We start from the raw sequence: 16,703 nt of genomic DNA on the forward strand, positions 1-16,703 counted from the left end.
GCTGCTGCCGGGAGGCCCCAGCTGGTCTCCAGCTCTGTTCTCCTGAGTCCAGCAGCAGTCACTGGCTGTGTTCAATGCTCACTGTACCTTGTACCTTCTTCGTGCTTCCACAACTGCTCTCTGGCACTCCACTTCTGTTGGCTTCTACCCAGACACCTCTGCAAAACCTCAGAAGCAAAGCACCTAAACAGACCCGTGGCCATCACAGTCCTGCCTGAGGGAGGCTCTGCACGGCTCCATTCCTATTTTTTCCCTTCTCCCACACCTCTATTGAGGAAGAACACAATCTTTCAGTTAATTCTGGCCAATCAGGCTGATCTTCTGAGGTTGGGGAGGGAGGCCATGGGAAGGAAGAGAGGAGTTGAAGATCTATAGCTTCCTGAGCTTTCCAGAACTGTGCCATGGAGATGTAATTCTCACATGGGAAAAGAATGTATCCACACTGCCATCAATGTCCCAGACTGAACACAAGGTCAAAATGTGGCTATTTCAGTCTCTGTAAACAAGGAAGAGGTTTAGCTAGGAATGGAGTTCAAACCTTGGAATGTATTAACAAGGACATTTAAACAGAATCCAAAGACATCTGGGAACACACAGGGACAGTGGCCTGGGTGAGCAGGGCGACTCTTTCACAGCCTTTCAGGAAAGGGTGTCCATGACAACATGCCACTCAGACCTGTCTCAAGTTTACTCGTGCCAGGCAGGTGGCAGTTGTGCTCATTTTTAGACACTGGAGGCTGTTGTCTCCTGATAATTTTAAATAAAATTCTAAATCATTTCATCTTAGCTTTTTGTTTTTGTAATTTTGAGTTAGGGTCTCACTCTAGGCCAAGCTGGAACTCACAGTAATCCCACCTCAGCCTCCCGGATGCTGGGATCAGAGGTGTGAGGCACCACACACTCATGTAAAGATTGGTAAGGGCTCTTGGTATTTGGGGACCACTGCTGGTGGGTGCTGGCTGCCAGGTGGTGGGATAGCAATGCAGAGAGCTCTAAATGGTTGTTCTACCCTGATTCAAATTAAGTTAAAACTCACCCTCTAACCTATTTCTCCCAGTGCTGTGAAACAGCTCTTAATTTTTGTACATAACTGACCTAATTATGAGTGATTCTTTTCCCCAAGATGTTAACCCTCTAATACATTCATTTCTGCCCAATCAGGTTAGAAATACTCCACCTGACTCCAGGTAATGTCTGTAAATGTAAGAGTACCTCGAGCTGGGCTGGGATGGGGAAGGTGCCTCAGTGGATTAAGCACTTGCTGTTTAAGCCAGAGTACCCAATTTGACTCCTGAGACCCTATGTAAAAGCCCAATCCTGTGGCATGGTGGCCTCCTGTAATCCCAGCATACGGATGGCAAGATGGGAGACAAACACAAGAAAAACCTCCCAGAAGCTTGTGAGCACAGCAAAGAGTAATTGCAGAACAAGAATCCAGAAAGAAATCCTGCCTCAAATCAGGTGGAAACTGCCCTTGGACCTCCACACTTGCCATGGTACATGTGCACCTACCTACACTCTCGTACATTAAAAAATAAAGATCCCTCCACCCCCAACCCCGAGGTAGGGTCTCGCTCTAGCATGCTAGGAGTGGTAGCACATGCCTTTAATTTCAGCACTTGGGAGGCAGAGGTCGGAGGATTGCTGTGAGTTTGAGGCCATCCTGAGACTGTATAGTGAATTCCATGTCAGCCTGAGTGTTGCAGTCAGGTTCGCATTGCTGGTAGAAATCACCCAACCAAGAGCAGCTTGTGGGAAAAAAGAGGTTTACTTTGGCTTACAGGCTCAAGGGGAAGCTCCACGATAGCAGGGAAAATGATGGCACGAGCAGAGGGTGAACATCACCTCCTAGCCAACATAAGGTGGACCACAGCAACAGGAGGGTGTGCCAAACACTGGCAAGGGGACACTGGCTATAACACCCATAAGCCCGCCCCCAACAACACACTCCCTCTAGGAGACGTTGATTTCCAAATCTCTATCAGCTGGGAACCTAGCATTCAGCACACCTAATTTTATGGAGGACACCTGAATCAAAGCCCACACTGAGCTACAGCAAGAGCTTCCTCAACAAACACACACACACACACACAAACAAAACATGTACTGCTTTTAATTTGTAAATACAAATGTTTAGGAGCTGGAGAGATGGTTCAGTGGTTAAAGGGCTTGCTTGTAAAGGCTGACTGTCCAGGTTTGATTCCCCAGTACCCACATAAAGCCAGATGCACAAAGTGGTACTCATGTCTGAAGTTGGTGTGTAGTGGCTAAGAGGCCCTGGTGTGCCCATACCTATTCTCTCTCTCTCTCAAATACATACATACATACATACATACATACATACATACATATATATATATTTTTTTTTTTTTAACAAAATTGAATATTTGAACAATTTGAAGTCCATTGTCTGTTGACTCTGTGGAATAGTCTTCTGTAGTAACTAGCCTGCTCCCAAGATAACACTCTCCACCTGTCCTTGGCCCACAGGACAGCATGTGCAGGCCACTGTGGCCATGTACGGATGGCTCCAGCGTGAACGGCCAGGAGGCCAGCTTTGGATTTGATGCACATTTATGCTCTAATGGCGGCTCACATAGCAGTGGCTTATTCACATTTAGGACAAGAACTGCCTCTCCCATTCTCACCAGTCAACAACTCAAGATGGCCTGGGAACTATCAAGCCACAGACTGAACCTAGTCAGTGCTGAGACCCTTGCTTCTCACCCACCGTACGTATCTTAAGAACACAAGTCCTTCGGCCTCCGCGTCACGAGGCCTTCTGTTGTCCAATATGCAGTCCCAGCACATGCTTCTGCTGCTCTGACATGTGTCCTCAATGACTGACACTTGAGTTGCTTTACTATATTTACAAAAGGCATGTTGGGGCTGGAGAGATGGCGTAGCATAAAGGCATTTGCCAGAGAAGCCAAAGGACCCAGGTTTGATTCCCCAGAATTCACGTAAGCCCGATGGATAAGGTGGCATATGCATCTGGAGTTCATTTACAGTGGCTTAAGGCCCTGGCGTACCCATTCTCTCTCTCAAACAAACAAATAAATAAACACAAAATAAAGCATATTTGTTGGGCTGGAGAGATGGCTCAGTGGTTAAAGGTGTTTGTTTGCAAAGCCTGATGGCTCAGGTTCAATTCCTAATACTCACATAAAGTCAGATACAAAGGTTTGTTTGCAAAGGCAACAGGCCCTGGCATGTTCATTCTCCCTCTCCCCCTTGTAAATAAATAATAAAAAAATAAAGTATGTTTAGGGCTGGAGAGATGGCTTAGTGGTTAAGGTGCTTACCTGTGAAGCCTAAGGACTCAGGTTCAATTCCCCAGTACCTACAGAAGCCAGATGCACAGGTGGTGCATACATCTGGAGTTTGCAGTGGCTGGAAGCTCTAATGTGCTCATTATTTCTCTATCTGCTCCCCTTTTCTCAAACAAATAAAAAAAAAGAAAAAAAATTTTTAAGCATGTTAAACTGGGTGTGGGGGTGCGCGCCTTTAATCCCAGCACTAGGGAGGCAGAGGTAGGAGGATCACCATGAGTTTGAGGCCACACTGAGACTCCATAGTGAATTCCAGCTCAGACTGGGTTAGAGTGAGACCCTACCTCGAAAAACTAAACAAACAAACAAAACCCAGCATGTTTAGGGCTTGAGAGAAAACTTGTCTAACATGCATGAAGCCTTGAGTTCCACCCCAGCACTGCAAGAAATTTAACCTGCTTCTACAAACATCACAAATGTATCTTTAGCTCTTATCTCCCCCCCACCCCCGCAAGATGGGGGTCTCACTGTAGTCCAAGCTGGCCTGGAATTCACTATGTTCTCAGTGTGGCCTTGAACTCACAGGGATTCTTTAACCTCTGCCTCCCAAGTGCTCAGACTAAAGTGGTGCACCAACATGCTTGGTTTTTTTTTTTTTTTTTTTTTTAAATCTTTAAATGTATCCAAAAGAAGCCAGGTGTGGTGGCGCCTTGAATCCTAGCACTTGGGAGGCAGAGGTAGGAGGATCACTATGAGTTCAAGTCTATCCTGGACTACATAGTGAATTCCAATTCAGCTTGGGCTGGAGAAAGACCCTATCTTGAAAAAACATAAAAACAACAACAAGAGCAAACTCCAGATCACCTTGGGTTAGAGTGAGACCTTGCCTCGTAAAACAGCAACAAAAATTTATCCAAAAAAGCAAAAACTAGGACAAGATCATGTCTTTTAAAAATTATTGGCTGTCCTACTGATGTGCAAAACATGGTGCCTACTGGCACTGTGGGAAACAGATGTCAGCAGCAAGAACACTGCCAATGCAGGCGGCTCACTTCTTGTGGAGCCCTGCTCAGTGCAGACAGGGAAGGCAGGCCGGACAACAAGCGACAGAAGATGTGTGTGCTGAGCAAGTGCTGAGAGGTGCTGTTCTCAGTGGCAAATTATTTAAGCCCCCAAATGTGGCAATGACCCCTTGGCCAAGATTGCCTGGTCCTCTTTCCTTGGCAGAAATTTCACTCTCCTTCATTCTGGCTCAACATTTTGTTTTGTTTTTCCAAGGTAGGATCTCACTCTGGCCCAGACTAATCTGGAATTCACTATGCAGTCTCAGGGTGGCCTCGAACTTACAGCAATCCTCTGCCTCCCAAGTACTGGGATTAAAGGCATGCATCACCACAACCGGCTCAATATTTTTTAATAGGCCCCTCATAAGGGATGAAATTCGCCACCTTTGGGTATTTGGGCAGAGGCCTAAACTTCTGTCTGGCATCCTTGGCATTCTGCTGCCAGCTTCCCAAAGACACTGAGACGGGCGTGTTGGCGCAGCTTTAATCCCAGAACTCAGAAGGCAGAAGTAGGAGGATCATTATGAGTTCAAGGCTACCCTGAGACTCTACAGTGAATTCCAGGTCAGCCTAGGCTAGAGTGAAACCCTACCTCAAAAGAAAACAAACAATAACAACAAAACAAACCTAAAGACACTGGAAGCTGCTACATGAGGTGTTAGCAGGCAGTTTACCTCTAGAAGTAGATAAAATAATAATAAAAATTTTATTTGTTTATTAGAGAGAAAGGGGGGGGGATGGGAGTGCCATGGCTTCCAGCCACTGTGAACAAACTCCAGACATATGCACCACCTTGTGTATCTGGCTTACTTGGGTACTGGAGAATCAAACCTGGGGCCTTAGGCATCACAGACAAGTGCCTTAACTGCTAAGTCATCTCTCTAGCCTGTCATCAGAATTTTTACTACCGACTAGGGCCAGGCTTGGTAGAATACACTGGTAATCCTAGTATTTGGGAGTTAGGAAGATTCTGAGTTTCATGCTAGCCTGAACGACATGGTGAGACCCTGTCTCCAAAACTAGATGATGCTAACGGAAAAGACAGACAAATCACCAAAGCCATTAACCAGAAAAGCCCAGAGTTACAGAAGAATCCCTGTAAGAATCCTAGAGTTAATTCAGTCACATTCACATCCTAAATTCAGAAGCTCCTAAAAATGCCCTTGAGTCCAGAAGTGACTTCATTGTATTTCACAAAAATGGACTGATAAGGTAAAGGGAATGTATACACTATGCCTGACCATCTTCAGATTCAGACAGATTTAACAAGGTGCTGTATTTCCAAATGAAAGCTTACGAGTGAAAAGGGGACCGTTTCGTTTACCTATAAATGTCTCTTAGATGAAGCTGTGATGCTAGTGGAGAAACCTGAAGTCTACGATGCCACATGAACAGTACCGGTTTTTGCTGGGCATGGTGGCACACACCTGTCATCCCTGCACTAGAGAGGCGGCAGGAGACTACAGTTTGAGGCTAGCCTTGGCTACAGTGAGGAGGAACGCCAGTTGTCATGCTCTGTCATTCCCTAAGTGGGCTGGCTGCGGCTGGCAGTCAACAGGAATGCCCGCCAGACCACCTGGATCGGAAGCGCGAACGCTGTGGCCCACAGATGCTGTGGTTCCCAGGAGATGGTGGTGCCTGTCCTGCTTACACTGGCTGCGACCCGATTCTGGCACTCACCAGCAGGCTCCAGTTTTGCAGAACAGCTGGAGAACAGTCGCCACCAGTGAGGATCGCACTAATACCCACAAGACAGATTGCAGCCGCCATCACACACCTGGGACCTGGGTGGACAGAGAGATCACCTGTTAACTGTGTATGGTAAGCCCTTCTGGGAGCACTGGGTCACAATGACCAGCCTGCCTCTGGGAGGGCAAAGAGTCGAGAGTATCTAGGACCAAGGGACGAAAGGCCCTGATGCTGAGCAGACAGCTACCACTGCGGAGTGACACAAGTGGAGTGGAAAACGTGACCGTGAGAAAGTGATCGCAGAACTTGGAGCACCGTGTGGAAGGTATGGGGCCAGGGGACACTGAGAAAGGTCACTGAGGGCAGCACCATCACACTGGCGGCCTTGTCGTGGCCAACCTGTAGTCATGCTGCTAGACCCCAAGAGCAATTCCAGAGTCTCCCAGCAAAGACATGGGCTCCAGGGCCCCACATGGGGAGACTCGAGATGGCTACTCGCATTGGGGCTGCCTCAGACCACACTAGCTCTGAATAGCCCTGGGCCATAGCAGAGCCCAGCACTGCCGTGTGCCAGGAGCTAAGCCTGCTCTGAGCATCTGAAACCGAAGGCAAAAGGAAATGCGTCTGTGACTGTCGTGTGTGTGTGTGTGTGTGTGTGTGTGTGTGTGTGTGTGTGTGTGTGAGAGAGAGAGAGAGACAGAGAGAGAGACAGAGAGAGAGAGAGGGAGGGAGGGAGGGAGGGAGGGAGGGAGGGAGGGAGGGAGAGGGGGACATGCCCAAGGTGCTGAGAGCCAGGAGATGTGTTTTAATACACCTCCTGGAGCAACCTCCTGGTTGCTTCTAGGCCAGCTGGTTTCCACAGAATTCCTTATGCCAAAGAAGAGCTCAGCAACCCCTCCCCCTTTCGGAGGTCAGAGATTGCAGCTGGCTGGCCTTCCTGCCTGAAGCATGATGCCCTGCCGAGTAAGACACACTGCACCCACTGGGAACTCGCCCCACTCTGGAGTTAAGGATGATCCTGAAGGCAAGGCTCACGTCCTAGTACACCGCAGGAGAAATGGGAAAGGCTTTCCCCAGAATTTCGCTACAAAAGCATTGTGTTTGAGACCAGGAAAATAAGTATGACTGTAATTAAAAGCAAGCAACTATCTCACTTAACCTCTTGCTGCCACAGTCCCACAGTGGCCAAGGGGCTCAGCCTGGCCAGCAGCAGTAGGCCCATATCTCATTTTTAGGGTGCTTGTCATTACTGCGGCCATACTGCTGGCAGATTCTCTTGGCCTCTGTGCTTAAGCTCATCAGGAGGGCTAATTCTGACCCATGTTCCCTAGGCATGTTTTTATTTTGTTTTGTTTGGGTTTTCAAGGTAGGGTCTCACTCTAGCTCAGGCTGACCTGGAATTCACATGTAGTCTCAGGGTGGCCTCAAACTCTCGTCGATCCTCCTACCTCTGCCTTCCATGTGCGCCACCATGCCCAGCCCAGAACATGAAGTTTTACCAATAAACTGTATACTATGGCTCACAGGTATAGCAGGCAGGAGCCAGTTATGCCACGGAGAATATGGCATGATTATACCAAAGCAAACAGAACCTCAGATTTGCCCATTTTGCACCTAAAGCAGAGTGCAGAGGCTTCCTAAATATTTCTGTAACATCAATAAGACAGGGCTGGGGTAGAGGCTCCTGCAGGTGTGGCCCTGGGCTGTGAGTCCAGGTTTCACGTATGACACCCTCTTTGAATTTCTTGCAGTGAACATCCAGACGTAGCGGGTGGGCCAGGGCGGAGCTGCCCTAGGGTCTCACTATGCAGATAAACTTGGCAGCCATGACCGGGAAGGTTTCAGCCTACCACAACCTGGAGGATCGAGCACGGGTTGGAAGGGGCACACATACCACTTTCCCAGCAGCTACAGGCTAGACGGCTAGCAGCCTTTCCACACCTGTAGAACACATGTGGGAACCACAGGAGACCCCAGCTTCAGAGCAGTTACAGAGCCACATCTACCCAATGGGATGACAGAGCAGACCCTCCCAGAGAAGGTCTGCCACAGATCTGCCAGTTGCCTCTTCCTGGGACTCCTGACGCCAGGTGGCTGCTTTTCAAGCCCATCTACTTGCTTTAGCCAGCAAGAGGCACAAAGATCAGGGAAGTCACATTATTCTCCAAACAGAGTACAGTGGGGCCTGTGCTAGGAAGGCGTCCTGCTGTGTTCTCAGGCCACCCCGCCAGCTTGGCCTCCCGCACGAAGCGCAAGATTGTGATCTACCGAGTTTGCTTTCTCCGTAACACCACTCCCAGCTGACCTGTTATATTCACTTTACTGTTCTACTCCCCTCCACCTCGCTACAGTGTTGTTCATGGAGTATTTACTGTGTTGTGACCTTTCTGTGCCGTGGAGACCCTGATCGATACAGCAGGAAGGTGAAATCAGCCCTAACAGCTGCCCTAGCTTCTGGACACACTGCAGGATGAGAGCACAACACTATCTTTTCAAGGGGCAGAGGTGACCGCAGGAGCCCTAGCAGCTCCCGGGCATGCAGGAAGACCCACACTTGCCGCCAAAGATGCGCTGCCACCTCCAAACAAGATGGAAGGAATTTGCCAGGCATGGTGGTGCATGCCTTCAATCCTAGCACTTGGGAGGCAGAGGTAAGAGGATTGTCATGAGTTCGAGACCACCCTGAGACTACATAGTGAATTCCAGGACAACCTGGGCTAGAGCGAGACCCTACCTCAAAAACCCAAAAAAGGAATGACGGAACAAACTGCTACAAATTGCAGCCATCTTTCTGCCTCACCGTTTTCATTTTCTAAGTTGGCAAGGCGGTAACAGCACATGCTTATAATTCTATGCTGCTGTCATGGCCCATAGCCAGAGAATCTCCTCTGTGTGTGTGTGTTTCCAAAGGTAGGGCCTCACTGTAGCCCAGGCTGACCTGGAACTCACTATGTAGTCTCAGGGAGGCCGCAAACTCATGGCATTCCTCCTTCCTCTGCCTCCCAGGTGCTGGGATTAAAAAGGTGTGTGCAGCGACGCCCAGCTTTTCCTGAATTTTTAATAACACCCTCTCAAGCCCATACCAACTCTTTCCCAAACTTTTCCCTTTAAAAAATGTTTAACTAGGGGGTGGGGAGATTGTTCAGTGGTTAATGCACGTGTCTGCAAAGCCTAATGCACCCAGGTTTGATTCCCCAATACCTATGTAAAGCCAGATGCACAAAGTGGCACATTTATCTGGAGTTTGATTGCAGGGGCTAGGTACCCTGGCACACCGACACTCACTCACTCTAACTCTCTTCTCTCTCTCTCTAATTGCAAATAGATAAATTAAAAATTTTTAACTAAAAAGCCAGGTGTAGTGGTGCATACCTTTAATCCCAGCACTCGGGAGGCAGAGGTAGGAGGATTGCTGAGTTTGAGGCCACCCTGAGACTACATAGTGAATTCCAGTTCAGCCTGGTCAGCCTGAGCTAGAGTGAGACCCTACCTCAGAAAAACCAAAAGAAAAAAAAATTAACTATATTTGAATATCCAACATGGATAACCTTTTACCTATAAGAACTTCTGCTCACCTGTTCTCATTATATCAGGGACATTGGTCATTTTCAAACATTATTATGTCTTTCAAACATGATTACAGGTCTTTATCACATGGCGAGACTATTACTGACACTCTTGTGATGGTGTTATACAACATGCAATCAGACCAAATATCAGCACATGCTGAGCGAACTGCCCTGGGCAGACAGCCTCTCTTCTCATGGTCTTCCTCATGGAGCCAATGGGAGGGGCTCATGGACCCTTCTTGGCAGTTTCCCTCCTGGCAGGCTGGCCTCATCAGTATCCTGGGCAATTCATCTTGTGTGCACACCATGTCTGCAGGACTCCCCACGAGAATGTGAGCTCAGTGCACAGGCCTCGGTCCATACTCCTCCTATCTGGTGTGGCAGGTATAACCCATGGTTATTTAAAGAACAAACAGAGCCAGGCGTGGTGGCGCCTTTAATCCCAGCACTCGGGAGGCAAAGGTAGGAGGATTGCCGTGAGTTCAAGGCCACCCTGAGACTCCATAGTGAAGTCCAGGTCAGCCTGGGCTAGAGTGAGACCCTACCTCGGGAAAAAAAAAATAATAATAAAAAAATAAAGAAAGAACAAAGAGATAGTTCCGTTTATATCTCCGGCCTAGGTATTCTCTTCATGTTAGCACTAAGATGTTGAAGTGGACACATTAAAATTTTCCCTTCTTGGACTGGAAAGATGGCTTAGCAGTAAGGCGCTTGCCTGCAAAGCATCAGGACTCAAGTTCGATTGCCCAGTACCCACATAAGGCAGCTGCACAAGGTGGTGCATGAGTCTGGAATTCGTTTGCAATAGCTGGAGCCCGGTGTGCCCACTCTCTCATTCTATCTGCCTCTTTCTGTCTCCCTTCCTCTCAAATGCATAAAATATTTTTAAAAAAAATGCCAAGTGTGGTGGCAATGACTTTAATCCCAGCATTTGGGAGGCAGAATTAAGAGAATCATAGTGAGTTAAAGGCCAGCCTCTGCTAGAGAGAGACCTTTCCTCAAAAAACAAACAAACAAACAACAGGAGCTGGAGAGATGGCTTAATGGTTAAGGTGTTTGCCTGCAAAACCAAAGGACCCAGGTTCCCCCCCCCCCCATAAGCCAGATGCACAAGATGGGACATGCATCTGGTATTCATTTGCAGTGGCTGGAGGCCCTGGCACACCCATTCCCCACCCCCCATCTGCCTCTTTCTTTCTCTCAAATAAATAACAAATATGTAAAGAACAAACAACAACAAAAGCCCAAATCCCTAAGGGCTTTTGGAGCCAGGGACTATCTGGGATTTGAAGGATAACATTCACCGTGCCATTGGGAGAGGAGAGCTGGTATTAGTGTTTGACACCCCACACCCTCCTGTCTTCATCTCTCCTGGTCTGTCCACACAGGGGAAGTAACAGGTGGGAAGAAAGGCCCTCGGCACCTGCCTATCGGAGGCGTGTTTTGGTCTACTGTGTTTACATTAGCTCACCAGCACCACAGTTACCTCTTCTAACTTACGTTTCCCAAGATTACGTGGCTTGGATTATTGCCTGACCCCTTCTTCCAGACCAGGCAAAGCTGACGACAGCCACCCTAAGGACAGGGGGCAGCAGTTGGTCACTAGTCATGGTGGCTGCTGCGGCCTGACTGACGGCCACCCTAACAGGTCTGTGGCAAATGTGCTTTGCTCATCCCTTGGGTAGACCAAGTACTTACACAGCGTTCAGCAGAACTGACGGGACTTCCAGCCCTGAGAAGTAGCCTCTGAGGGAGGGAGCCAGCGCATCTGAGGAAACAACGAGAAGCTGTGAGTTGGGTCCAGTACTGTGTCCTTGCTGTTCTTCACGAAGCTTTCCATCACTCCCAGACAGGCCTGCACAGGACTTTGCACAGGGCTGTAAAGCACCAGAGAACTGAGAACTTTCACATGTCCTGTGACCACATGGAGGCTGCAGCAACTTCCCTGCTCCTTTCTTTTCAGAACGAACAGCCATTAGAGGCCCAGTGAGCTTGCCTCTCCATACTTCCTTAGAAATGCCCAGGCTACCTAGGGTGGTGGTGCACATCTTTAATCCTGGCACTTGGGAGGAGGCAGAGGTAGGAGGATTGCTGTGAGTTTGAGGCCAGCCTGAGACTCCATAGTGAATTCCAGGTCAGCCTGGGCTAGAGTGAGACCCTATCGTGAAATCCTGCACCCTCCCCCCAGGAAAAAGCCCAGGCTGGGAGGACTACCCACTGGTTTCCCAAGTAAGGGGCATTTCATGACCCCTTCCAAGACTGGCTTGGCCAGAACTTCTCTGAAATTGTCTCTATCCCTTTAGAAAAGGGGTTCTGGCTTTTTCCACAGGGTAGGCTTGCTGGAATCCCAGGTTCTCTGAGGTGTGGGGTCCTTCAGTCTATGGGAAGGTGAGAGAGCAGCCCTCTCTCCCAGTCAACCCAAACCAACTGGGATGAGGGATACTTTCTCCACCTGGCAGAAAATGATGGTTCCCACACATGCCAAGGAAATTATAAATCTCTCTGCAGCCCAAACTAGCCTCAAATTCACAGTAATCCTCCTACCTCAGTCCCAAGTGCTGGTGTTACAGGTGAGAACCACCATGCACCTGCTCATGCATTTATGTTTAACATCCACTGACATACTGAAAGTGTCAGTTTTGCCTATAATCATAAGGGATGCCTGTTTACCACTCCTCCCTTCCTCTATATTTTTTATGAGGCAGTCTCATGCACTCAGGCTTCTAAGTTGCTATGAAGCCAAGGCTGGTCTTGAGCTCCTGATCTTCAGCTTCTACCTGGGACAGGAGGCACACATGGGCACACTCAGCTTGCCCCCCTTTCAGACTGAGGGTCCGCCAGCTGTGGTGCACATGCCTTTTTAACCCCAGTACTGGGGAGGCTGAAGTAGGAGGACCCCTGAGTTTGAGGCCACCCTGGACTACAGAGTGGGCTTTAAGTAAGCCTTGGCTAGAGTGAAATTCTGCCTCAAAAAACAAAAAACCATAAAAACAGAGGGACAACCTCACTACTATGAGCAGTGTTGCTCAGAGTGGGAAATGGAGAGTAAATTACACGGAAAAGCCTGAGTCTGCTGGGTGTGATGGCACATGTCTTTAATCCCAGCATAGTGAGTGTGAGTCTGGCTTGAAACTGATTTCAGGTCAGCCTGGGCTAGAGAGAGACACTACCACCTGGACAAACAAAACAAACAACAAAACCAAAAGCCTGAGTCCAGTGGCCTGTGAGAGCTGCACATACTGTGTGGGAGGAGAAAGCCTTACTTAATAAGCTCCGCAAGCACCAAGGTGAAGTAGGAGTCATTCTGGCTGAGATGGGGGTGCAGCTGAGCCATTGGCAGCTTGTGGGATCCTCAGGGTTGAGTAGGGAGTTAGTGATAACTGGTCATTTCAAATTGTCTGGGTTTCTTCATTTTTCTTGTATAAGGTAGGGTCTCACTCTAACCCAGGCCTACCTGGAACTCACTCTGTAGTCCCAGGCTGGCCTCAAACTCACAGCGTTGCTCCCCTACTTCTGCCTCCTGGGATTAAAAGTGCATACCACCATGCTCGGTCTAGTCTGGGTTTTATGCATGACTGTGGTCAGAGTCCAGTGGGGTCAGAATCTAAAACAAGACTCTGCCAGATCCCCCATGGTGACTCTACATGTTGAGAACATTAGAAAGTGGGTCCTAGAGAGAAACTAGAGTTCTTGACCTTTTGCTTCATTCTCCACACATTGCTGGGGTTTCCTCCCACCTCAGGGTCCTCTTTAGAAGTCAAGACCTGTGGCTTTCAGTGTGGGGGCGGGGCGGGGGGGTAGGAAGTGGGAGTTACCAGGGAACTGTTCCCCTAAGCCAATTTGGGCCATGTGGCTTGAAAGGCCAAGTATGAATTTTGAGCTTTGGCTACAGAAGACATCCACTGCAAGGCCTCCCTTGAGCCATCTTGTGTATTAGGTCACCTCTGGAATGAGACTGTATCACCAGAAACCAGATTCTGGTGAGAGGGAGACTCCAGAACTCTGAGACCCAAGTGGCTTCCTTGGGAGTCACCAGCTTCCCAAAGGCAGGGCTGGCATTTCTGTCACTTGTAGCAATAGAGGTTGAGGATCAGAAACGTGTTCCTCCAGGAGGGCTACAGCCCATTACTTTGGGAACTTCAGGGTATGCAGGGCAAAGGAAAAGAGAAGAATAAGAGGGAACAATGTGGGAAGGAGGGTGGAGCCAGGCAATCTGGTTGCACACGTAGGAGGATTGCTGTGAGTTCGAGGCCAGCCCGGGACTAGAGTGAGACCTTACCTTGGGAAAAAAAAGGAAGAGGGGTTGGCAAGAGAACAGGGAGAAGGGGGCTGATGACAGAAAGACAGAAGAAACCAGTACCTACCCATGCTCACGACTTGTGCATCTGAGTCCAGTGGCTCACTAAGCAGAGAGCAGAGTTGGAGCTGCCTTCTTGAGCCAGCTGGGGAAGGGTGGCTGCGGGCACAAGGCCCCGGGGCAAGGGGGAACCTAGACACAACAAAGTGGATGGTCCGTGTGCACCAGGGCAGTGTGGAGCGTGGTAGTGGCTGTGTGGCCTGGGTGAGGGGTGGGGACCTTGAGCCCTGAGGCCAAGATGGGATGGTGTTTCACAGAGGGGACACAGGAGAGGGCTGATGGGAGGAGAGCGAGCCGCAGAGTGGATGGCAGGGGTCTGGTACTGGTGAAGGTGACTGTGAAAAAGAAGCCCCTTGCTGTCTGTCACCCAAGCCTCTTTGATCACCTCTCATCCTAAGACATGGACACACGTGCACACACACAGCCTGTGGTCTCTCAATCGTACGTGTTTATCCTGAGGCCACTTCAGGCTTCCAGGAAGTCTAACTCTAGTCAGTTGTGCTCAGCCAAGCCGAGGTGGAAAGGCACCAGGGGGGAAGTAGAATAGCTGGTTCTTGGGATGCATCTGGTGGCAAGAGGGGTACAAACAGAACCCCAAAGCTCATCATTCTTGCAGGTCATGGCTGGGACTTTAGGGTCTGCCAGGGGTGCTTCTTGACACATTCCAGATACCTGAGACACCCACCTTCCAGCAGGGGGCACCTTCCACCAGGCTGAGCCTGAACTCATTCATGTTCTTGCGCTGACTTAGCGAGCAGAGAGTTCACAGCCAAGGGCAGGAATATGGGAGCTGGCCCAGCTGAACAAACGGTTTTGTGCTAATCACTGTTGCTAAGGGGGTTACAAGGAAAAAATTCACCTTTACTCTTTTGGGATTCTTGTTGGGCCTCAGGTTATTCCTGGTCGCTCTTGCCCAATCCCTGGAGGAGGCTTCAGACTCCTCATTAGCAGTGTGGGAACCCACCATTTCCCAGGACCCCCAGTTTAAGTGTACACATAACCACTAACCAATAAGGCTAGCCTTCATGGAAGGTTATAATCCGTACCAATTTATCATTCTACATGATCTCTATAAAACATGCACAGTGCGCGCGCGCGCACACACACACACACACACACACACACACACACTCACAAGCTTTCATGCAATGCTAGGAGTTTCTGAGGCCCCATAAGAGCCTCTCATATATTTTACCAACACTGACTCTAATTAAGCCTGTGCCAGAGACAATGCCAGGCACATCACAGGGAGTAAGAAAGTTGGAGAACCCTGGACTCCTTCCCACTACAGCAGTGACTCTTAGTGCAGCAGTTCACTACCTGGGCCCACACTGTCTGCAATCTCCGATCACACTTCTTCATGAATGCTCTTTGAAAACACTACTGGGAAGGAAGTACGGTGGCAGACTGACAGGAGTTTGCAGACGCCTAGGAAGGAAAAACATGGAGAAAAAAAAAAAAAACCAACAAAAATCCACAGCATGCTAACAAAAGTAGCAAAAGCTCAAATATAAGATAATATTCATGTTTTCCCATGTGTAGATGAGAAGGCCCAGAGGGTTCAGCACACAGAACTTATGTTGCCATGCACCTTCCCTGGCCGCCTCTGGCAGGTAGGCGGAGCCAGAACTATCACCTGCCTTGTACTATTCCCTCTCTAGTGACCGAGTCCCGTAATCACACCTGCTTTCCATTGAAATGGCCATGAGAAATGCTTACCAGGAACGTAAGGGTCACTACAGTTAGTCAACACCCTCAGTGGCTACTTCTCCACTGGCCTGGGGTTCTCAAGTGTGGACCACCAGGCTCACTTGACCTTGTTATAAATGCATACTCTCCAGGGCTGTGGTCCTCGGATGTGGATTTTAAAGTCCTCTGGGTGACTGCCACAACCATAGCTAGGTCTAAGAGAGAATACTCATAACTGACGTTTCCAGAATGTGGCCAGAAGATCGACCCACAAATGTCGGCCATCCTGTAACTGAGAGAAATGCTGCCTGTGCCCTCAGCACAGCCATGATGCAAAACAGCCCATGAAAGGCTCTGGGGCAGGAGAGCCAAAGGAAAGAAACCTGTCTGACCAGCTCTAACCCGGGCCTTCCCAAGGTCATCTGACCATAAAGTCATTTGATTCTGGGCCAGCTATTAATACTTGTGTCTGGAAGGCCCTTGCCAACGGTTATGTGGTAGATTTAGGTGGCTGAGGTGTGGCCAAGGGCACCCAGGTGACGTTGGACTTCTAGAGAAATGAATGCACACTAATAGAGCACTCAATCTGGCTGCAATGGCACTCCAGGTCCACACATAAAGGAGCCCATTCCTGCACATCCCCAGAGTGGCAGCCCACCCTCTCAACAGAGGCAGCCTTATTTACGACTAGCCTGGCATCGTCCAGCCTTCAGGAATTCTGTAAGTTGCCATTACCTGTGCAGACTATCATGACTTATGACTTGGTTCACAGGCTAAGCCTGCCTTCTTACCTACCCCAGCAGCTGTAAAACAACCAACTAACCCTGGCTGTAGCTCAGCATGACAGCTCATTCAAGCACAGGGAAAGCTGAGGCAGGAGGACTGCTGCAAATCTGAGGGCAGCCTTGGTACTGCCATATGGTGAGACCGACACAAAACCACACAGTCCTGGCTGCAGAAGGCTGGCTCCAAGGGTGCTGCGCTCTAGGCAAGCTTCCCAGGCAGGAGGGCCGGGATTAGCCATTAAGGTGTACACCTAAGCAGAGCACAGTCCAGACTGCAA

At 49.2% G+C, this 16,703-nt stretch overlaps 1 protein-coding gene across 2 annotated transcripts in view; it reads right to left on the reverse strand.

Annotated features, from left to right (window-relative positions):
- The window catches only part of Rbpms (RNA binding protein, mRNA processing factor), a 193,090-nt gene that overhangs the window by 3,917 nt on the left and 172,470 nt on the right, over positions 1 to 16,703 (reverse strand). Inside the window, exons 7-8 of one of the 2 annotated variants that reach the window (XR_006638974.1) lie at positions 11,293 to 11,362; positions 6,017 to 6,120 (exon numbers count right to left, since the gene is read on the reverse strand). Coding sequence is in view for 1 of the 2 variants with exons in the window: in XM_045159490.1 (XP_045015425.1) it covers positions 11,300 to 11,362 (63 nt within the window). In the remaining variant the exon portion in view is untranslated. The remainder of the gene's footprint in view (positions 1 to 6,016; positions 6,121 to 11,292; positions 11,363 to 16,703) is intronic. The other variant, XM_045159490.1, reaches the window with a different exon arrangement.

The sequence above is a fragment of the Jaculus jaculus genome, chromosome 9 (assembly GCF_020740685.1).
Source record: "Jaculus jaculus isolate mJacJac1 chromosome 9, mJacJac1.mat.Y.cur, whole genome shotgun sequence".
In the NCBI taxonomy this organism is placed as follows: Eukaryota; Metazoa; Chordata; class Mammalia; order Rodentia; family Dipodidae; genus Jaculus; species Jaculus jaculus.